The sequence below is a fragment of the Mustela nivalis genome (assembly GCF_964662115.1).
Source record: "Mustela nivalis genome assembly, chromosome: 2".
Taxonomy (NCBI): domain Eukaryota; kingdom Metazoa; phylum Chordata; class Mammalia; order Carnivora; family Mustelidae; genus Mustela; species Mustela nivalis.
The window spans coordinates 95412239-95434776 of record NC_139021.1 but is presented as its reverse complement, the minus strand read 5'-3'; the positions used below and the strand labels follow the sequence as shown (position 1 = coordinate 95434776).

General features: G+C 51.8%; 2 protein-coding genes across 4 annotated transcripts in view; one reads left to right on the top strand and one right to left on the bottom strand.

Annotated features, from left to right (window-relative positions):
- The window catches only part of LOC309857901 (uncharacterized protein C1orf198), a 32378-nt gene extending 16649 nt beyond the window's left edge, over window positions 1–15729 (top strand). For 2 of the 3 annotated variants that reach the window (XM_082718926.1, XM_082718927.1), the window contains exons 3-4: window positions 9034–9582; window positions 12898–15729. In XM_082718926.1, the coding sequence (XP_082575052.1) occupies window positions 9034–9582; window positions 12898–12954 (606 nt within the window). In that variant the 3' untranslated portion in view covers window positions 12955–15729. Of the gene's footprint in view, window positions 1–9033; window positions 9583–9715; window positions 9848–12897 lie in introns of all 3 variants that reach the window. The other variant, XM_082718925.1, reaches the window with a different exon arrangement.
- Window positions 1–22538, bottom strand: part of TRIM67 (tripartite motif containing 67) — a 357821-nt gene that overhangs the window by 301828 nt on the left and 33455 nt on the right. The window lies entirely within an intron of this gene.

Genomic DNA, 22538 nt, shown 5'->3' with positions numbered 1-22538 from the left:
CGGGGCTCAGCTGCCTGGGGCCAGCCTGGCGCGCAGGTGTCCCGAGAACGAGGACAGCCGACAGGGTCAGGGATCACATGTGTGCTCGTGTTCAGAGTCCGCAGTCGTGAGCCACGTCCCTTAGGAGCCTGGTCAACTGAGGAGCCTCCAGAAGTTAATAGGTGCTGCCCACTTAGCAGAGAACCAGCTTACGTCTCCAACTGGGGGCCTCATCTTTTAGTTGGATCTCTTGAGGTCACACTTATGCAGCTGAGTGCTATAACCTAGTAGAGGCAAAATAGCATTGCAGAGAGCGGAGAGGCCTGCCCTACTCAGTCTTCACAAGACAAGGTCGTGTTCTAGAAGGACCCACCCCTCACCTCCCCAGCTGTAAGACCTCCAGACTGGCGGGAACCTCTTTGGAGAGCTGCAAACAGGAGGTGGCTTCAGGCATGACAGGGTGGCCTAGATCTCCAGGTGCAGGACTCGGGGCTCAGATGCGGATACTTGCTCCCCCTGCCCCCATGTGACACCTTCTTCTCTCCGTCTGTTATCTGTTGATGTACAACAAACCACCCCACAGCTTCACGATTCTGGGGCTTGGCGGTGTTAGCAGGTCTCAGCGGCTCTTCCGTTGGCTTTGGCTGGGATGGCTCTCCGGGCATTGGACAGCTGTCCCGTGGGAGTGGCCGCTCCAGGAGATAAGCTCTCTTCTGTGTGCCGTTGGTGCTGGGTGTTGATGGGGCCCCGTGTGGCCCAAGAGCCAGCCTGGGCTTCTTCATGTGATGGTGGAAGAGTCCCCTGGGGGCGAGGGCAGAAGGCTACAGGCCTGCTTGAGACTGGGGCTGGGAGGTGGCCCTGTGTCACTTCTGCTTGCTTCTCCTGGCTGTATCGAAGCACGGTCCAGCTTGGGTTCAAGGTCGGGGGAAATAGATTACTCCTCTTCATAGTGAATTGCAGAGAATTTGTAGCAGTTTATTTATTTAAACAATTATTGAATTTGAGTGTAGTTGACATGTAGGCATTTTCCTGCTAGGGTTTTCTCCCCCGGCGGCCGTGACACTGGGTCCTTTCACTCGACTGCTGCTCCCTCATCTGTTTTTTTCCTTTTTTAGTTTTCAGTTGTAAGTTACACATGAAATTGACCACTTTAGCAATTTTTGGTGGACAGTTCTGTGGCATTCAGTGAACTCGCACGGTCAGACAGCTGTCCCCACCCTCTAGCCACAGAACTCTTTCTCTCGCAAAACTGAAGCTCTTTCCCGTTCAGATAGCTCGCCTCCTCCAGCCCCTGGCGGCCTCCGTGCTCCAGCCAGTCTCTGTGACCTCATTCATCGATTTTTCAGAAATTCAGTGGACATTTATTATAATCCAGCCTCTGTCAGATGTTCTGCTTAAGATTCAGAGGTGAGTAGACACTTCTGCCCTCGACACACTGTCCAGTGAGTGCTTGGCCTCCTTCGGTGGCAGAACTCACGCAGGAGAAAAGCTTTCACACACATTCCTTCTGTCGTTTTCCCCGTTCCCATGACACGTATGTACACACGTGTTGGGAGATACAAGCTCAGCAGACGTTCAGTGAGGGCCAGCTGCGTGCCCAACTCTCCCTCTGCTCTGACTCCTGAGCCCCCGATAGATCAGCTGAGGCCAGGGAATGCCTGACCCAAGGTCATGATTGTTGCCAGAACCTAGAATGCCAGGGATTTGAGGGTCATTGGCCGATTATTGTACGTCTCTGGGGATCCTTCCTTTAGGCCAGCCAGCGGTGCTCCCGCTGGCAGAGCCTGAGCCGGCCCCGTGCTGGGAACCTGAGGGCCCCCGAGGGCTCTGTAACAGCCGTTCTCCCCCGTCTCCGAACCCTGCTTCGTCTTCCATCCCATCCTCCCCACCTGGGTCACCTGCCCGGTGCCGCTGTTTCTCTGCCATCTTCCATCCTGGAAGGGAGGCTTAGCTGGGTGGGAGTGGGGGTCATGTATCAGCTTGGCGGGTGGGCTGTTGGGGGTTGCTGTGGGGCCCCACGCCGGATTCCTCTCTCATGCTGCTGATGTTTTGAGAGGAAAAAACTCAGTGCTTGGAATGCTCCAGAGGAGGAGGCGTGGAGCAGAGAGGATTCTTGACATTCCCTGGGGGGTCTGCGCTGGGGAATGTAGAGATGTCTGCAGAAGCAGGTCAGGCCCTGGCGCTCGCTGGGTCACTGGGCTCTAGGGACACCTCCCCACCCGCAACTGTGCCTCCCCTTTCCCTGCCCCCGCCCGGGCTGTCTGGTTTCCTGGCTTCTTCTTGTCCATCTTGGTCCCCCTCCCAGTGCACACTGCCTTTTTGGGGATGGAAGCTGGCTGGTGGGGATCCGCTCCTTGATTCCTTTCATATCAAAAGGTCTCTGGGGGCTGATACAGACCATTCCCAGAGCAGGGAGTCCTTCTAGCCCCTTCCAGCTTCTTCCTTGGGAAGAAGAGTCAGCAATTAGGGGCCTTTGTGCTGAATGTTTGAAAGATCAGAGAGCGGTGTCACAGCTCCTGTGCGCTGTGCCCTGGGTCCAGCATTGGCACACACGTGGCATTGCTCCAGGCCTGGGGGTCAGTGTGGCCGTTCCTGCTGTGGGTTGGATTCTGGCAGGGGCCAAGGAAGAGAGTAACAGCAGGTAGCTTGTATCAGTGGAGAGAGAGTGGAGCTCGGGTCTGCCTGGCTTGCCCGAGGCTCCTGCCTGGGCGGGACGGAAGGGCATTCCGCCGTCGGGGAGGCCCTGGCTTCCAAGCTACAGCTTGGCTGTCCCTCCTGGCTGCCAGCAAGTGTTGGAGCTGGCACGGTTACACAGAGCTGCCCTGGGCCCCCATCACAGCCCAACTCCTGGGCTGCTTGCTGTCTCCAGGCCTTCCTCACCAAGACACCCCCCCCCCATTTCTGCCCAGCAGTCAGCTCTCCCTCCTCCTTGCCTCCACCCCTGTACTGTCCCTAGCTCTCCTTCCTGAGACCCAGAGCTGATCCTTGTGGCGCTCTGACCTTTATCCTGGGTCTCCGTGTCTGGAGTGATGTGTCCCTTCCCTCAGCCCAGCGGCCCCAGCCCTGTGCCTCTGGCCCCTGCTATGTCCTATACCCCTCAGCCCCATCCCTCAGGCACTGTGCTCCCCTGCCTCAGTGCCTTTGCTCAGCCCCCATTGCAACTATTTGAAGGTCCAACCTGTCCCCCAGACCCGCGGCACTCAGGTGCTTACACATTTCCCCACCATAGTAGTGGTGAGCGGCTCCCCTACTCTCATCTGTGGTGAGCATTTTTGGTGCCTTCCCCCCGTGTGAGCCTCCCCACAACCCCCCTCTACAGACAAGGAGATCAAGGCACAAAGTGAGGGGTGTGGACTAGGCATCCAAGCCCGCGTGCATAACGTGTGTTGTAGCTCGCACGCTGCCTCTTCGGTGACAACGCGGTGTTACTGTTGTCCTTGTGAGAGGACAAGGCCCTGGAGGGGAGAGGCCACGCTGTCCCTGAACCTTACAACCTCGGCCCCTGGGGCCTCTGTGCACCCACCACCTGCTGGGCCTCCGTGGGGTTTTCCCCAGGCTCACTCTGCCCGACATAGGGGCCCCGTGGACCGGAGCGGGAGTTGTCCATGCGTCTGGAGGTCCCCTAGCTCCCTGGGAAAAGTAGAGGGGAATGTTCTTCAGCCCCCAGTCCAAGCCTGTGCTTTGGGATTTGGGGCTGGGAGTCCACTGGGCCCAGCCGCCCCTGCTCGCCGGGAGGGTCTGACATTCCCAGTGTCCGGGTGGCCGCATCATGCGTCTTTCCTGTCAGGCTGTCACTTCTGCTGGTTTCGTGATTCTACCAGTTTTGTGTATCTTCCCCTTCTTTTCCTTCTTTGGAGGAGGAGGTGGGGAGATTAGATGCTACATGGTTTGTGGGTTTATTCTGATGTGCTCCAGTAAACTATTATATTTCCTGACGATTCTGCAGGCTTTGTCTCAACAATTTAGATCTGCCGGAGGCTGCCAAGCCAAACAGTAAGTTTTGGCTGCGTGCGTTCCCCCTTTACTGAAATATTACACATTCCTCTCCAGTGAGTGGGGTATAAAAATAGATGCTGGGCTTAGTTGTGGTCTTGCTGTTTTTAGAACGGACGTGGCCAGCTGAGACCCAGGTCCCCACATGGGGTGACTGACGCCCAGTCCCGGCTTGGCGGGACGAAATCCTCCCGCGCGTCCTCCCTGGGGCTTCAGCGAGGGCCGGGGGTGTAGGGGATGGGCTGTCACCATGCCTCCCCACCATGTCCCATCTCAGGCATCACGGGAGCCCGCAATGTCGGATCCCCCCAGCCCAGCTTCCTGTCCCTCTCCGGGGCGGCTGCGCTGGAGTCATTGGCCCCTCGATGCTTCTCACACACAGCGTCCTTCCCCGGGGCCCCGGCTCGGGGTCGCTCAGTGCGGAGGGGCTGGACCTGGCACCACCTCCCTTCCCAAGAGCGCTTCAGCCTTTTTTCCAGAAATAAGAAAATGGGATCTGGAACTTGGTTGTCTCTCTGCTCTGCGGAGCTCATCACAGGGACCAGAAGTGCGGCCCCCCCCAACCCCTCCATTAGACCTGTGGGTTTCACAAGGCCGGGCTGTCCCCATCCCTCTCACTGATCTATTCCAGAGACAGAAGGGCACCCCTGACACCGTCTCTCAGGACCAGTGGTACGGTGTGACCTTCAAGGACATGGTGGAAGGCGAGGGGGACAGAGTCCCTACTGTCCCAGAACCGCAGGCTCTGGGAGAGGCCACAGAACAGGGCAGTGGCTCGGCCGTGATACTTTCAGGGAAGTTTGCAGCCCTGACTCCAGGGCCTGACACTGGGCGCTCAAAAGGGGGTCATCCCACGGCTCTGCTGTTCCAGACTCCCTGCAGCGCTGGACAGCAGGCACCACACCCCTGCCCCTGGTGAGCACAGGAGGGCATGGGAGGAGCCAGAGCCTGGAGGGGACCCACTGGGAATGTTGTTGACGCCCCACATGGGGACTGAGGAGAAGAGCAAAGTAGCTTGTGTTTACTGAGCACTTACTGTACCCCAGGTGCTTGTCTAAGATGTCTAAGGTGCTTGTTAATCTTCCTGGCCATCTGGCAAGGCAAGGATGGTTATTTCCCTTTCTTTACTGAAAAAGAAGAAAGCCCAGATTCAGGGTTAGGGAGCTGATGGGTGGTTTTGCCGTTTGGTTGTCTGGCAGCTGGGGGAAGCGTGGCAGGCCAGAGCAGCCCTGGGGCCCTGGTCTGGGGGAGCAGGGGAGTGGCCAGCAGGGAGGAGCCTGGGAGGGGTGAGTCGCAGAAGGGAAAAGCAGTGACACCTTTGAAACGGCCTGAAGTGGAAGGTGCCCCTTGCCTATGACCTGCCCAACAGCATGTCTTTGAAGATGAGTCTGGAAGCGCTTTTCCCTCTGGCTTGGAGATGGGTCAGCAGTGAACCCCCCGGGGCAGGAGGAGCGATCCGGAGCAGGGCGCAGGCCTGGGAGGAGCGGCCTTTTCTCCCCCAGGCCCTGTTCCTGCTCCGGGTTCTCTATAGAGTTCCTGGAGTTTTGGAGCCAAGTGAGATGAGATCTAGATACGGGGAAGGTCCTTTGCTCCTTTCCTCTTTCCTGCCCTGTCCTTTCCCAACAGGTGTGTCTTTGAAATACAAACCGCCTTCCTGGTAAAGACCCGGCTCCAGCGCTGCTGATCAGGCAGGACTGTTTCTTAGGAGAGTGTAGTCCTGTTTTCTTCGCAAAATTAAAAACGATGTATACCCAGGAAAAAAGGCTTTGAATCAAAGATGCTACAACTTTTTTTTTTTTAAATATTTAATTTATTTATTTGACAGAGATCACAAGTAGGCAGAGGCAGGCAGAGAGGAGGAAGCACGCTCCCTGCAGAGCAGGGAGCCCGATGCAGGGCTCGATCACAGGACCCTGAGATCATGACCTGAGCCGAAGGCAGAGGCTTTAACCCACTGAGCCACCCAGGCACCCTGATGCTAGAAATTTTTTTATCTCTAAGTTATTTTCCCCATTTCACCCCAAAGCCCTGAAACCAAGCAGCCACTACTGTCAGGATAGCCGTGTCTTCTGATCAGACGACACTGTCCCCTGAGGAGGGCCACATGGCCTCCAACTGCCTGAGGAACATGGCACAGCCTCCATCGTTTCGTTCTGTTCAAGGCTGTCGCGTCCTGCCAGTGCCGCCAAGGGACTCTACCAATGGTGGCCCAAAGCGGTCTGGGGACCAATGGGACCCCTCCTCTCTGCAGCGTCCCTGGCTCGGTCCATGGCTGCCCTCCATGTACACAAGGGCTCAGCCCAGCCTTCCAGAGGCTTCTGAGCAGAGATCCCACTGGAGAAATTGCTGATCCTAAAAAAAGCCTGGGGCGTGATGAAATGCTCAGTTTTAAGCGCCTTCCTTACATTGCAATTTCCAGATCAAAGTCATCTCTGCTCTAAGCCTTGGTCTCCACTTCCGAGGTATCTTTAGCAACTTGCTTATTTAAAGAAAGCGTCATCTCTTTGCCCACAGTCTCCCTGTATTCTGTTGTGGCATTTGGAAATATACAGAGTACTGAGTGGCTCATTCAGAAACAGTCCTTTCAAAATCAAATTAGATCATTAGCGTACTTACCCAAATCCGGCCCTGTACAGGATGTCCTGACGTTTATGTGGATGTCGTCCCTGGTGGCCAGTGGCTGTTATGCGTGGCCTGATGCCCGGCGCAGCTTCAGGCCTGGGATTGCTGGATCCAGGTGGAAATCCAGCTGCATCTCACGGGCTAGTGACCCAGGACCGTCTGCTCACATTGCTCCGGATCTCCATTTGCTCACTTGTAAGAGGGAACATCTTTTAAAAAACCCAGCCCAGCAGCTAGGGAAAGTGCCCGATGCGTGAGCTGCACTCAGGGTGGCCGTGATCGGCGGAGCTGGGGCTGTGATGGCTTCTCCCTGGGGTTCTCTTTACTGCAGCGAGCCGCCTGTGCCCCGCACATCATCCTTCTCTGGAAAAGCAACGGTTTCATCCTTCTCTGACAAACACGTCTGTGCCCATCGGTGAGAGTCGGGGCGAACGCTCTGTGTAAAAACCCAGGGAAGGATTACGCCTTACAATCGTAAAGAACCAGGCTTTGTGTATTAAGTTAGCACAATGTTTAAATGAGACAGTAAATGAAAATACAGTCTTGCTATATCGCTGGCAGTGGTAGAAATTGGGGCAGGTCTGGAAAACAGATCAGCTGGTGTGCCTCTTGAACCATAAAAAGGAAAGGTCTTAAACCTTCTGGATTTTGATATTTCACATCTGGAAAGGTATCTGAAGAAATGAGTTCTGCACAGGAAGAGCTATATGCATGGAGATGGTCGCGCCTTAATTAGAACGGCGTGACCCCGAGATCATGACCTGAACCAAAATCAAGGGTCAAATGCTCAACCGACTATGCCACTGAGGCGCGCCCACAGTGCCCCAGATTACAGGCATAACAGAATCCCAGCCTCCTGAAACGAAAAAGCAACACAAAAACACGAAAGGTAGGGGTTACAGAAGAAGGGAAGCTTATGAACGACTTCTTTTCTAATTCCCAAGCTCTCTGTATTGTAGTTTCACTACTTTTATTTAAAAAAGAAGAAGAAGGGGTTCCTGGGTGCCTCAGTTGGTTAGGCAACTGCCTTAGGCTCAGGTCCTGATCTCAGGATCCTGGGATCGAGTCCCACATGGGGCTCATTGCTCAGCAGGGAGCAGCCTGCTTCTCCCTTTGCCCCTCCCTCTGCTTGTGTGCAAGGGCTTCCACACACTCTCTTTCTGTCAGATAGCATCTTAGAAAAATAAAAAAGAAGAAGAAGGGGGTCTCAGGGAGAAGTAGGGAGAGGAAGGTTCAAGGTGGTTTGTAGAAATGTAGAAGCTCATTGCTTGCTGTGCAGAGCCTGGGAGAATGCGCGCCCCGGCCTGTGTGGCTGAGCGTGTGGCTGAGCGTGTGACTGAGCCGTCCCTCTCCCTCCCGGTGGGTTCTCCACGGCATCGTGCCGGCTTTGCTGGAGGTCAGTGCTGAGCAGCCTTGGATGGAGCAAAGCATTTCTGGGATACTCGGGCATGGTGTGTGCCCTGTGCAGTCTCCAGCGGGTGACGGCCTCGGGCTTCAGGCCCAAGGTCAAGGTTGTAGCTGCAGAGCAGTGCTGAGTGGGGGCGTCTCTCCCAAGAGCCCCGTGTGACCCACGTTCTTGCTCGTCCATGCTGCTGTGACAGCACAGATGTGAGCTGGGGGTGTGTGTTAAACAGCACACATTGCTTTGCCCCAGTCGTGCAGGCTGGAAGGTTGGGTTCCCAGATGGCAGACAGCCTCCTGCCCACTGTGTGCTTGGGTGGTGGGAAGGAGACCATTGCTCTTGGTCCTCTCACAAGGACAGTAAACCCCATCGTGGTGCCCTCATGGTCGTGGCCCGATCCCCTCCCAGAGGCCCCACCTCCTCCTCCATCTCACTTTGGGCGTTAGGGCTTCCACACGTGAGTGCAAGGGCCGCCCAGACTTGTGGTCTGTGGCAGCCGGCATGTCCGGCAGGGGCGGGTGGGGTGGGTCCCCGCGCTGTTTCCTCCAAGAAAGCAGGCTTGGGCTCTGTTGGTTTCTTTCAGCCGTGTCCGCCGCCCGCCACCCTACGTGGGGAGCCACGGGCGCCGGGGCTGGGTGCCGACCCCCACTGTGGGGCCGGGGTGCGCTGAGCCGTGCACCTTCTTCCTCACCTTCCAGGGAGGGCGGTCACCCCCAGACAGCCCATCCTCTGGAAGGTGCTGGAAGCACTCTCAAGGAGACGAGCAGGTGCTCTGCTCACCAGGCAGAGGCCAGGGTCCTCGGTGAGTCAGTCTGCGCCGTCGGTGGCCTGGAGTGTGGCGGGGCCGTGGTGTCCACGCTTCTGCTGGGGTGGGTGTGCGGACCGCCGTCCTGAAGATCAGCCCTCAGGACAGAAGGATGCAGCTGGCGGACGACAAGCCGTGTCACCGTGGTCGGGTGGGCGGATGTGGGAGCCACGCACCCATTGCCGTGGATTTTAAGGTTTGTGCGGTTTTCCCCTCTGTGTCCCCGCTGTAGAGTCAGATGGAGTTCAGCGTCTGTTCCTTATCCATCCAAGAGCCGGCCAGCAGCACGGCCAGCGAGCCAAGACAGCTGTCAAAAGCGTCCCAGGGCTCGCAGGCCCTCCGGTCCTCCCAGGGCGGCAAGTCCTCCAGCCTGGACGCCCTGGGTCCTGCCCGGAAGGAGGAGGAAGCTTCCTTCTGGAAGATCAACGCGGAGCGGTCCCGGGGAGAGGGGCCCGAGGCGGAGTTCCAGTCGCTGACGCCCAGCCAGATCAAGTCCATGGAGAAAGGTGAAAAGGTCCTGCCTGCCTGTTACCGGCAGGATCCCGCTCTGAAGGACAGGGAGGCCAAGGGGGAGAGGCCCAGCAACGTCCGCCAGGAGCAGCGCGTCTTTCCATGTGTCAGCGTCGAGCATGAGAGACCCCAGCCTGTCCAGGCCTGTGCCAGCATGGGGAAGGAAGCCATCCCGTCCGAGCCTGTAGGGAAGCTGCCCTCTCCTGAGGACCAGCAGGACGTCGTGGAGGACGTGGAGGATGGGCTGTTTTCGGAACCCATGCCGACTCAGGTGGGCGGCCCCTCCTCCAGGAGTGTCCCAGGGAGACCTCCCACAAGATGGGTGGACCACAGATGGGCTCACTTTCTTCTTCTTCTTCCCTTTCTTTCTCCTGCCTGTTCCATGTGGGGACTTCGGGGATCAGGAGAGCTGGGCTGTTACTCACCTCAGTGACTGGCTTACGAACAAGGAAACACATCTCACGGGTCTGTTCTGGTGCCTGTTACATGTAGATGTCGCAGATACCTGTTGCCCTTCCCCCGGTGTGTGAGGGCAGGTAAGGGAGGGCTGGCAGTGGGCCGTGAGCACAGGAGCTCGCAGGGAGACGGCAGTCAGTGTGGGAGGGGTTTGGATGCCCACTCCGCTGACGGGTCCATAAAGTTGGGCTGAGGTGTTGAGGAGGAAGGGACCGGCAGATGCCCCAAAGGGGACATGGAGCAAGCAGATGGGACCGCCGAGCCTCCACCAAGAGCGACCGTGCTCCATCTCAAGAGACTCTGGCTTCAGGGACTGATAGTAGCTGCTTATTTCCAGACAGGATAGTGTTACGTGTCCAGGGAGGAATCCTAAGAAAGGAGTACTTTTTGAGGGGAGGGAAAAGAAAGATCTGAGAGGTTTGCTGGGTGAGGAGGAATGTGTCCTGGAGAAAAGGACGGTGCGGGAAAACAGGGTGAGTGGCTTCTGAGTGATTTCCCTTTTCTCATGGGAGCCCTGACCCGCTGTACCCTCTGTACCCGCTGGTCTGCCCTGCTTGAGAGTTTGAAGAGAAAACGCAATGTTTGGTTATGAATTGAAATAGAGCCAGTGTTAGAGGATTGCACAAAAACAAAAAAAATAAATAAAACCAACCCAAAGTCATCATATTACAGAGGGAGGCCTTGGTTTTGAGGCATTAGGAGGAGCAAAGCAGTAGTTTGGATGCGGGCATGTCTGAGAACCGTTTCTGGGGGACAGTCGTGGGTTGTTCTTGCACCTGGTGAGAACATACACGAGGTCTGTGTCCCGTCCATCTGAGACAGGACAGCCCTGTGCGGAGCCCTGTGCGGAGCGTTCACGCTGCTGTCCCGCAGATGTGTTCTGGGTGGGTGGGCGTGCTTGCGGAGTCCCGCGGTGGGGAGGGGAGGAGGGATGGGAAGGGCCACCTGCTCACAAGTGAGGATGGCCGGGGGGAGGAAAAGAAGGATCTTCAGGTTTGAGTCTCGATTTTGGAGGCTGGGGGAGCTACCTGTTGGCAAGGCAGGCAGGCAGGCAGCCTTGGGGGGTGCCCCTCATCCCCCACACTCCTCTCTGTGTGCCTTGCTGGTTTTCTCTATGTGAGCACCATCCGGACTCTTCGGTGCTCTCTCGCTCTTTTTTTTCCTTTTAGCACATATTTAGAAAAATGTGTATTGTACTAGGTTGAACATACAGAGTCTAAAATGTGCCATGTTGAGTAGACAGCCCTGGGGTATTAGTTGTGTTCACAGGGTCATACGGTCATTGTCACCGTCCATCACAGAACTCTGTACCCATTAAACAGTTCCCCGTCCCCCCCCACTCGCAGCCGCCATTCTGCTTGATATTTCTGTGAATTTAACACTCTTAGTATCTCATCTAAGTAGAATCCTACAGTTTCCATCTTTCTGGGTCTGGCTTATCTCGCTCGGTGTAATATTCTCAGGGTCCGTCCACGTGGTGGCATGGGGTAGGATTTCCTTCCTTTTTGAGGCTGAGTAACTCCGCTGTATGGACTGACCACACTTTGTTTAGCCTCCATCTGGGGTCGGCCTCGTGCATGGCTGGCTTCCACCCCTCGGCTGCTGTGAACCATGCTGGCGTGAGCGTGGCTGGACACACATCTGTTCGAGTCCCTGCCTTCCGTCCTTGGGGACAGGCCGCCGCATCACGTGGTGATTCTGTGTCTGACTTTCTGAGGAGCCGCCATGTTGTTTCCAGCAGGGCGGCGCCATTTTCCTTCCCTCAGGAGCGCGTGACAGGGCCCTTCTCCTCATCCTGCCGAGTGGGTTTTCTCTCTACTTTGAACACGGCCATCCTCATGGCCGGGAGACGATACCTCTAGGCCTTGTCATGGTTTCTCTTTGCCTGTCCCCAGTGGGCGGTGATGTTGACTCTCTTTTCCTCTTGTTTTTGGGCCACTTGTATATCTTTTTGGAACAAATGTTTGGATCTCTTGTCTGGTTTTAACAGTTGAGTTTTGTGTTGTCGAGCTGTGGTCATTGTCTGGGCAGCTCGTGGAAGGGGGTTCCAGGCTTCAGGCGCTTCCACGCCTCCCAGCAGATGACCTCCTGAAGAAGGGGAGCCCTGTGACAGGAGCTCCGTCTGGCCCCATCAGCGGCCCCTCAGCTTTCCAGCCTGTCCTCCTCGGTGTATTCACCACCTTAAGCCAGTGCTCTGGGTGCCTCCCTGTCCTTCCCGTGATGGCCCCCCGCCCGGTGTCTTTGCTCTCTTCTGGGTCTCTAATCTTCCTGCCCACCTGCTCCTTCTTACAGACCCGCCAGGCTGGCTGCTGTGCCTCCCTGGTGATCTTTCTCTGATTCTTGGCACCTGGGTCTTCTCTGAAGGAAGTTTTTATTTAAATACCCCAGAGTCCTAATTGTAAAGAGACGCAGGGAGGTGTGCTTAGGGGGAGTGGACAGTCGGAGAAGGCACATGAAATCCTTGTAGAGAATAGATTTCTGGGTGCAAAGCACAGAGAAATGCCAACCTCATTGAAGAAACTAGTAGAAAGCAGAGAGAGGACCACTTGCCTGAATTCTTTTGGGTTTTTCCGTCTTGGCTCCCTCTGCATCAGTGTCACAGGCAGCCATACCGGGCCGGAGACAAGCTGCGAGGGAACTTGCTTTAGTCCGTTGGTGTCATTGTCTCCACCAAAGCATCTTTGCTCTTTGCCAGCTCCATGGAGGGCGGGCATCCGAGCGTCCTTCCCACAGGCTGACACCCACCAGGTGGACGCGTGCGCTCGTGTGAGAGCATCGGGAAGATTTTGTCACTTGTTCGCTTATTGCACGATGACTGCTGCTTGTCGGTGCACAATAGAAAAGATACATTGTTCTCCTTTTCTCTATGAGCTGCTTGCAGACTTGCCCGGGGACAGAGCGGGGAAAGCGCTGGATCCTGGCAGAGTGTGGCTCCTATTGAAGTTTCTTTCATTTTCTGGTTCCAAGCACCAAGGCAAATTGAGGTCAGGGAGCTCCGACATGGAAGGGAGCGATTTCATTTGGGTCAATTTAAATGAGATGCTGTTTTTAGATTATGTATAACTAAAAAAAAAAAGAAAAAAAGAAAAGAAACTTGTGTCTTACTGTGGTGTTCATGTCCCTTCTACAGGTCACCTCAAGTAATGTTGTCTTGAAGACAGGATTCGATTTTCTGGACAACTGGTAAAATGTATTAGACCAAAATAATAATAATAACGATAAAATCAAGAACCCCTGGAGTGTTTTTCCAAAGCGGTGTGGTGGAGGAGGATAAAATGGGCAATATTTCCCTTTGTATTTTCCTGGTTTCTATACACTTTTTTCTTAATCATTTGGGAACTGGTAAATATTGCCTTGTCCAGATTTCCAGATTTTTCTCTTTTTGGTAAGGCCAGATATATATGCTATTTTCAATGATTTAATAACAGAAGTTTTGCATTTGGAATTTTTAAAGACTGTTAGGGAATTCCATTGATCTTGTACATAAAGCTTCCATTCCCAGTTCCACCCAATTCCCTCCACCCCAGAGATAAAGCTTTCTCATTGTGTCACAAAAATCGTGAAAGCGATTTCCCTCTCTTTCTCCTTTAGTCTCTCCCCTTTTTATTAATTGGGTGAACTTTGGTTGGGTGGCTGTTGGTGATATCTTCAGTAGTGGCATCAGCACGCCAGCTGTGACCACGGAAGGATGACCCTGCCACTGCCCCTAGTCCCCACCCAACGTCCCCAGCCATCCAGGGCCACCTGAAGCCACGCTTGTCGGATTGTGTGCCATCTCCACCCTCACGGCGTTGCCAGGAAACAGACTGTTGGCACACGGCAGAGATGCTCTTTCATTCGCCCTGATAACTATTCAAACCATTCATAGCTGTTTAAGAAGAGCTGCATGTTTAAAAGTTTTGTATTAACTTTTCATTATTTTGTATCTAGGTTTAGATGTTGTAGGGCTGCCACTTTTCTGGGGTGTTTACTGGTTTCTTTCTGGAAGCTCTTTGCTACTCATGTGGCCTGTGGATGTCCCTGTCTCGGGCGTCTGCAGGGGTAAGGGCGGACGGCAGGTGTTAGAGGATGGACTCTTCTGAGTAGGTGTGTTAGAACCTTCCAGCATGAGACTGGCGGGCCAGTGGACGTCTTCATCCCGAGGACTGGTCAGACTCCCTGGACGGATCTCCCTCCGCATTCCTGACCACCATCCGAAGTGAACAGTCAAGTTTCTGCAGCGCCCCGCAGCGCCCCCTGGAGACGTGTGTGGTCATAGCAATGGCATCTCTTGGAGCGAGACTTTGTGACCCGCTGCTGCTCAGGTGTCCTGGCAGCTCCCAGGCTGCCCGGGGAGCAAGGTGGCCCATGCCCCGGAGGTGGGTGGGACAGGGCGAGGAGGAGTGGGCCTTACCCTGGGAAGCCTATGCCCTGACTCGTGGCCCTGAGCTGCAGGAGCCTGCGGGACGCGCCCGAGTGCGATCTACACATGGCCTCTCACTGTGTTCTCCTCACCCAAAGCCTTAACCCCTGCGAGTCCGGCCAGTGAGCACCTAGTTTCAGTATCAAAGTGTGTCTTTTTAAAAATGTGTTTCTGTTTCGTATGACCTCCTTAAGTGATTTCCAGAATATCTTATCTGGCTCCAAGGTAAAGCCCATGGCAACTTACCCTGCTCCCCGCCCCCCTCCCCCGGGAATGTTTCTGCCAAAGTTGTGGCCCAGCCAACTTTTGATTTGGTTTCTGCCAATTGGATTATGTCCTTAAACTTCATTTGGGCCCTTAGGGTTGTGGATATGACCTTCTTGCTTTGGTAACTGTGTTATGGCAAATAGAGATTCTTTTGTACCATTTAAGGATAGTGAAACATGCCAGGGAAAGAAGGTTTCTAGCATGGTGGGGAGGGAAAAGGGAAGCTCCAGCTGACACAGCACGGCAGTGTGCCCGCCCCTCAGGTCAGCCGCTGAGTCTCGGAGCCTGGCTTGCCACCTGCCTCCACTTCCAGCCTGGAGGACATCGGACTGTCTCAGAACCCGTGCTTGAAAACGCTTCCTCAAACGAGAGATGGACAGGTGTGCGTTGCTATTCCTTGGGGCTGGTGTAGCAGGGGGAACTGAACTACATCCAGGAACAATCAGCCCAAGATGAGCTGTCTGTTCTCTGAGGAGATGGTTCTCATTAATTGCTGATTTTTACATAAAGCCCAATTATTCCTTTCAAGTTGGACCCTGGAAGCTGAGGGGCTTGGGGATGGTAGAAAATCTCTGCCTCCCCAGGTGCCACCTGGGAGCCTCTGCTCAGAGCTATTCAGTTAATCTTGTTTCTACAGAGTCTTAAGTTTCGTGAGAGACGGCCTCCTGAGATGAAAGGTAAAGTCAAAGCTTGGGAAATCCTCGAGTGGTGTTGCTTGGCCCTGCTCTCAGAGGTCAGGGACTGAGAAGGAGGCATGAAGGCCTAGAGGACACAGGCTAGTGGGTGTCTGAGATGGTTCCTGGCCACCGAGGAACCTGTGTTCGGTGTGTCCAAGTACTATGGACAAATGAAGCTCTTAAGTTTGCCATCCGCCCCCCAACATGTATCAGGGTAGGGTTTTTAGAACCAGGAGTTTATATTTATCATGTTAAAAATACACACTTTTCAGCTGAAGCCTGTATTTGGTGTTGGGTGTCCCCCCCCACCCCGCACCCCCATTCGGTGCATCTGGGATTCAGCTCAAGGATTTAGTGTCTTGCTTTGGGTGACCATTCCTGACCCCCAGGAAGTCAGAAACTAGTTTCAGTTCCTTCACTTGGGGGTCTCTACCCTGCTCTCTGGGTTTGGGAGTGCTGCCTGCTGGGGACGGCTGCAAGCCGCACTCACGGGGATGTCAGAGCCGCCTCCCTTTCTTTGTTACATGTTTTCAAAAACAATTGAAACATTTTTACTGACAACTTGTAACTTGGTTGTATTTTATATTAATAGCCTTTAATAAAGCCATTTAAAATATGTTAGGTGTGTTTATTTGGGGCCTCTACTGGAGCTGGGAAACCTGTCAGGATGCTGTTCAGCACAGAGGAGAAGGATTTGTACTAGTTAAGTGAGTGTCAAACCTCTTCCGGGGACTAGTTAAGCAAGTGTGAGACCTCTTTGGGGAGACTGCTGTGCGCAGGCCTGATTCAACGCCCCCTGCAGGGTGGTGGGAGGTGGTGCCCCCTCCCATGCAGAGGGATGGGATGATCCTGGAGGGCACCTCTCCAGCCGTCAGGTGACCTGGAAGCCAGCTTATCGCATCTAGGGACTGACTCAGAGCAGATGCAATCTCCCTGAAAGCTTTCACCTTGAGTCTGGTTTAAGTGGATTTTTCTTGGAAGAAATGCAAGCTTAAGTGTGGTCAGTCAGTCCTGTTCCATCCATTAAAGTGCAGGAGATAAGTTACCAATGACAGATGGAAGGGAATTTTTAGATGTCAATTTTCCATATCAAAAAAGCTTTTGGGGTGCCGGGGTGGCTCAGTGGGTTAAAGCCTCTGCCTTTGGCTCAGGTTATGATCCCAGAGTCCTGGGATTGAGCCCCGCGTCGGGCTCTCTGCTCAGCGGGGAGCCTGCTTCCTCCTCTCTCTGCCTGCCTCTCTGCCTCCTTGTGATCTCTGCCTGTCAAATAAATAAAATCTAAAAAAAAAAAAAAAAAAAGGATTTTAAAACTAATACCTCTTAGGAAAATGGTGGTTCAGGCTGACCGACTCCTAACTTCTCAGCCTGCGCTGTGGGGCCTTGCTGCCTCGGGCACCGAAGAGTCCTGGGGGAGCAAGCGATGGTGCTTGCTGACTTGCTGGGGTGCAGTGGTTGTCATGAAGGTTCCAAGACCACATGTATCGACATGTTATGAGAGGAAGCGAGTAGCTCCCGAGCTCAGAGGGTTGACAATTTGCAGCCGCTTAGTATGTGCTACAAACACACACACATATCTGTATGCATAAAGTTTCTGTGCAAGAAGGAGCCATCGACCTAGAGGCAAAATCTACCTGGTGCATTATGTAGGCAGGAAGGAAGATGTTGAGTCTGGGGGGACAAGAATATCCCGAGTTACAGGGTGGGGGGTATTCATGGTGCTTTTCTAGCATTTTCTCTGGTCTGATCCTCTGCTCATAGGCAATTTTCTAATACACTTACCAGCCTCCGGGGTGCTTTGATACCAACAGGGAAACACCCTTAGGAGGGTATTGTGATTCGGAATCCCAACTGAAGTCAGGCGAAAAGCAAGTGAGTTCTGGATATATGATCAATTAAATTAATTAATTAATTAATTAATTATTTTTGTACAATCAGTTTTAAACATCTAAGCAGCAGTACTAACTAGAAACTTAAATAGAAAAATACCAACTAGGGGATGCCTGGGTGGCTCAGTAGGTAAAGCGTCCACCTTCAGCTCAGGTTATGATCCCAGGGTCCTGGGATCGAGCCCCGCATCGGGCTCCCTGCTCAGTGGGGAGCCTGCTTCTCCCTCTTCTGCTCCCTGCTTGTCGGCGTGCTCTTTCTCTGTCAAATAAATAAATAAAATCTTAAAAAAAAAAAAGTACTGATTAGATGGTGTCGACAAGAAATGCACTTTCATACAAAGACACAGGTTAAAAGAGACCAGTTCCTAATGGTAATAAAGTATCAAGGAAACAACTTCTATAGGTATACAAAAACTTCTTTAAAGAAAAATTAGGGACACCCAGGTGGCTCAGTCAGGGAAACATCTATGTTTGGCTCAGGTCATGATCCCTGGGGTCCAGGGATGGAGCCCTGAGTCTGGCTCCCCTCTCAGTGGGGAGTCTGCTTCTCCCTCTGCCTGCCACTCCCACCACTCGGGCTTTCTGTTTCTCTCTCTAACAAATAAAATCCTAAAAAATAAACAAGAAAACAAAAAAACCCCTGTGAAAAGGACATAGAAGATGTAGAAGAAGATGTGAATAATCCTGGCTGGGGTAATATAGTATTGTGAAGATGCTCATTTCCCCCAAGTCATTTTATAAAGTTGGTGCAATGTTAACAAAAATCACAACAGTGCATATTTTGAGAAATTGACAAATTTACATTGAATTGTAGTTGGGGAAGTAAAGTTTACCGAAATATAAGGGGGATCGCTCTGTCAGTTACCAGAACAAACATGTTAGATGGCCAAAGAAATGCAGTTTGTTGGTATTGGTACGGGGATGGGTGATCAGATCAGTGAATTAGGGTGGGGGGCTCAGGGACAAACCCACGAGCACACGAGGACTCTGTATAATCCCTGTGGCACCACACACTGGCCGTGGGGAGAGAGAGGCACCCCATGGAGGGATGTAGGAACGGATTCCTGCCCAACGCTACACGGAAGATGGGCTCCATTTGGATTCAAGACCAAATGATGAAAGGTAAAAGTGTAAAGGAATAGAGGGAAATCGCTCATGACCCAGAATGAGGAAGGACTTCTTGAGTCTATGCCATAAAGCAAAATACTGATGAATCTCATACACGAACATTGAGGATTTCTGTCGGTAAAGCGTGCCACCGAGAGAGTTAATGAGCTGAGAGGGCAGGAGATCACTGCTAGGTCAGTTTCAATAAAGAAGTATCCAGAAGATACGCGATGGCATTCCTGCAGACCAAGAGGCCAGCAACCCCAACAGAGAAGTAACATGAGAGAAAATCTTTATATGTTTATAAAAAATAAAAAGTTAAAAATAGAAAAAAAAAAAACTATCGAACATGGAAAGGTAATCAGGGGAAGAAAAGTGAGCTGGCTAGTGCCAAGTGTTGGCAGAAATGCAGTAGAGCAGCGGTTCTCGGCTGGAGCTGATTTTGCCGCCCTGGGGGCAGTTGGTAGTGTGGGGAGACGTTTGTTACCAGCACAACTGAGGAAGGGTATACTGTTGGCTTCTAGAGGGAAGAGGCCAGTGGTGCTGCCAAACCTCTTACATGCACAGGACAGCCCCTCACAACATAGAATCATTTGGCTCAAAATGCCCGTAGGGCCAGGTTTTCCGTGGGTTAGGGGAACTGTACAGCCCTTGCGTCCAGAGTAAGCTGGCCCTCTTGTGCCACCTGCATGCATCTGGTGGGAGCCCATGATTCCCCTCCAGGATGCATGTCTCAGGGAAATTCGCTCATAGGCACTTAAGGGAACATGTCTGGGGCTCTTTGTTGCGGAGGCGTCTGTGGAGTTGGAGGCAAGCAGGATATCTGTCATTTGGAAGAAGGCTAGAGAAAATGTGATGGGGCACTTAAAAGCAAATTAGGGGCCCCTGGGTGGCTCAGTCGGTTAAGCATCCAAATTGATTTCTGGCTCACGTCCTAATCTCAGGATTGTGAGATCGAGCCCCAAGTCGGGTTCATGCTGAGTATGGAGCCTATTTTCTCTCTCCTCCTCTCCCTCTGCGCCTCCCCCCACTTTTACAAAAAAGCAGCAGGGGCACCTGGGTGGTTCAGTTTGGCTCAAGTCATGATCTCAGGGTCCTGGGATCCAACCCCTGCTGAGCACATGGAATCCCCCCCACTTCCCTCTGCTCCCCCCGCCACGCCCCTTAACTGCCCCCTTCCCCTGCTTCTGTGCACACACATACCCTCTCTCAAATAAGTAAAATCTTTAAAATTTAAAAAAGTAGCAAATTAAATGCACACATGGCAATGGGGTTGGAGCTGAGCAAATATATTAGTGGAAGAAAGCAAGAAACTAAATGGAATATCATTAGTGTAAATTTAAAACATATGCACATAAAACAAGACCTATTTAACAACGGAATGACTATGAGAGGAAAAGAGGTGGAAGTAAGGGTGGTGGAAAGAAGTCCCCAACAGATCTGGAATGCACCCATGGTGACCGTAGGAATTTGCTATCTCTCGTAATCTAGGTCTGTTATGCTCTCTCAATTCAGATGGGAGGCTCATTTCTTTGGCTGGTGTGTCAGGTCAGAGGTGGCCCTTGGCCAGTGTTGGTTAGAACGTATGTGGCTCATCTCTGTTCAGGTGCAGTTTGTGTGACTATGGTTGCACATCCGCCAATGTTTGTAAAGTCTTTTGGATCAATCCAGGCCTTCTGTAACAGCAGCTGGGGACTGCACAGATTGGGAGGAGAGTGAGGGTAGGAGTATGTGACACCTGATGCCCTGTTTCTTGGGGGACAGAAATCACACAGGCTATGTGACACTGGGCGGGGACTCTGCAGAGAAGAGGGTTCTTATCACTTGGCTGCCTTTACCACAGCCATCTGAAATTTGCCCAACTGAAGATGTGTCAGGCAGTGAGATCATGGACAATAATATGGGTGAGGAGCTTTAAATTTTTTTTTAATTGTCTAACTGCATTTCAGAATGTGCAGAGAACGCGCTCTACTGCCTTAACACGAAACAAGCATTTTGAAACATTTATTGCCAGTCTTTTGTGGTGAAAAGGTCCAGGTCCAAGTGGAAAGCATGTGTCACAGGGACAGTTCTGCGTGGAAATGAGATCCAAATGTGAGTCTGGTCACCACATGGGTCCTGGCAGTTCTCTTGGTGCCCTGTGCTCCATTTCTCGCCCTCCACCACCTCATTTTGTCTCTCTCCACTGATTCATGCTGACACCTAGCCTCAGGGTTACAATAATACATGTATCCTTTCATAGTTCTTACTATGTTTCAGTCTGATGCCAGACACTAGGCATTCTGGGACACAGTTACTACCCTCCTGGGGCTTGCATTCTAGGGGAGGAATCAGACTAAACACATGACCACACAAACAATTTTGTTGAACATTGCTAAAAGAATAAATGTATTTCCGCTTGTAGCCATGATACAGTCATCTGGATTAGACTTAACCTTCTCGTTTTAAACGACTAGAAAATTGGAGAAGATATGTGAAGCAATATATAGACTTCAGGCAGCAAACATTGCAAGGGAAACAAGTGAAGCAAGCCTTATGACTGCCCTGGTTTTCTAACCTGAGGCCTTTTCTAGAGCACGCTGCAGGAAGTATTGCTGAGCTGAAGAGAGAGAGTTTGGGGAGGAATAGATGGTTGGAATTTGTAGGAGGGAACTGTGCAGAGAAAAACTCCAGAAATATGCCTAGGATTCCCCTTGGGTATGTTGGAGACAGTTTCTGGGCTGCAGAACAGGGAGGGGGAATCCAGACAGAGCCTGGGAATCTTGCTGAAGTGAAGAGAATGAAGTCAAGGAGGCCAAGGGAGCTAGAATTGAAAGGGCAGAGCTTCAGAGAGGAAGATCTTCAGAGATCTGCATTGGGGTTCTCTTAGGTCTTTGGCTAAAGCCAGCCTCTATGTGTGTGGAGTGAAAGCTGGGTAAGAACAACCTCCAGGGAAAGAGTAGTTATTGATAAGATAAACAAATCCTAGCATTGACACAAAGCCAGGAATTAACTATGTTCACTCCAGCCAGAGTGCAGGCCATGCTGGACATGTGGGGCCCTCAGCAGAGATCCTGGAAGTATGTACTAGAGAAAGGGTTATAATAGCCTCTGAAAAAAGGCTAGTCAAGATCTGCCCTGAAGGAGTTCTCCCACAGACATGAAAGGATCAAAGCAACTCACAACTCAGCGGCCCACCAGAATATGTCCACCACCCTTTATAGGAAGGTTACCAAATCTAGCACTAAGCACAACTAAACACAAAATTCACAGTGGTCAGCAAGCAATCAAAAATTACTAGACAACAAATAAGCAAGGAAATGTGATTCATCCACAGAAGAAAAATCACTCAATAGACCAAGCCAGAAATGACAGGGATGATAGAATTAGCAGAAGGGATTTTAAAACAGCTCTTATAAATATGATCTAGGTACTCAAGAATGTAAAGGAGAGAAATAGAACTTAGAGATAAAACTCTCTGAAATGAAAATGTTACTGGAGTAGAGTAAAATTAAATGACACACTCCAGAAATGCATGAATGGGAAGAGAGCCGTAGAATCTATCCAAAAAGAAGCCAAAAAATTGGGGGAAAAAATGAACTGCAGAGCCTCAGTGTCATGAGGGAAAATATTAAGTGATCCAGTTATAAATAATCAATCCCAAAAGGAGAAGAGAGGGATGGAAAAATATTTGAAGAAATAATGGCCCAGATTCCCCCAATTTGATAAAACCTATAAACCCCAAACCAGATTTAAGAAGTTTAACAAACCCCAAGGAGGATACACACACACACACACACACACACACACACACACACACACACCACAAGTAGCTGAAAATTAGTAATAAGGAGGAAATTTGTAAAAACAGGCAGAAGCAAAAAAGGGACTTCTCATCCCCAAATATGCAAGCTTGAAGGAAATGGAACAACATTTTTAAAGTGCTGAAAAGATGGGACGCCTGGGTGGCTTGGTTGAACGGCTGCCTTCGGCTCGGGTCATGGTCCTGGGAGACCTGGGATCAAGTCCCACAATAGGCTCCTTGCTCGGCAGGGGGCCTGCTTCTCCGTGCGTGTGTGCTCTCTCTCTCTCTCTCTCTCTCTCTCTGACAAATAAATAAATAAAAATCTTTTTTAAAAAAGTGATGAAAAGAAAAATAGAGCTATCAACCTTTAATATCCAGCCAAAAAAGTCCTTTAAAATCAAAGGGAAAATACACACACACACACACAGACACCCATGCAAACTGAGAATATTTATTGCAGCTGGCCTGAATTACAAGAAATATTAAACAAAGTTCTTTAGGCAAAAGGAAAATGATACTAGGCAGAAGCTTGAATCTGCACAAAGGAATGAGAGTGCAGAAAATGGTAAATATTTGAGTAAATATAATGGCCTTTTTTTCAGATTTCAAAATGTTTGGGAAGATAATTGAAGCAAAAACAATAACAAC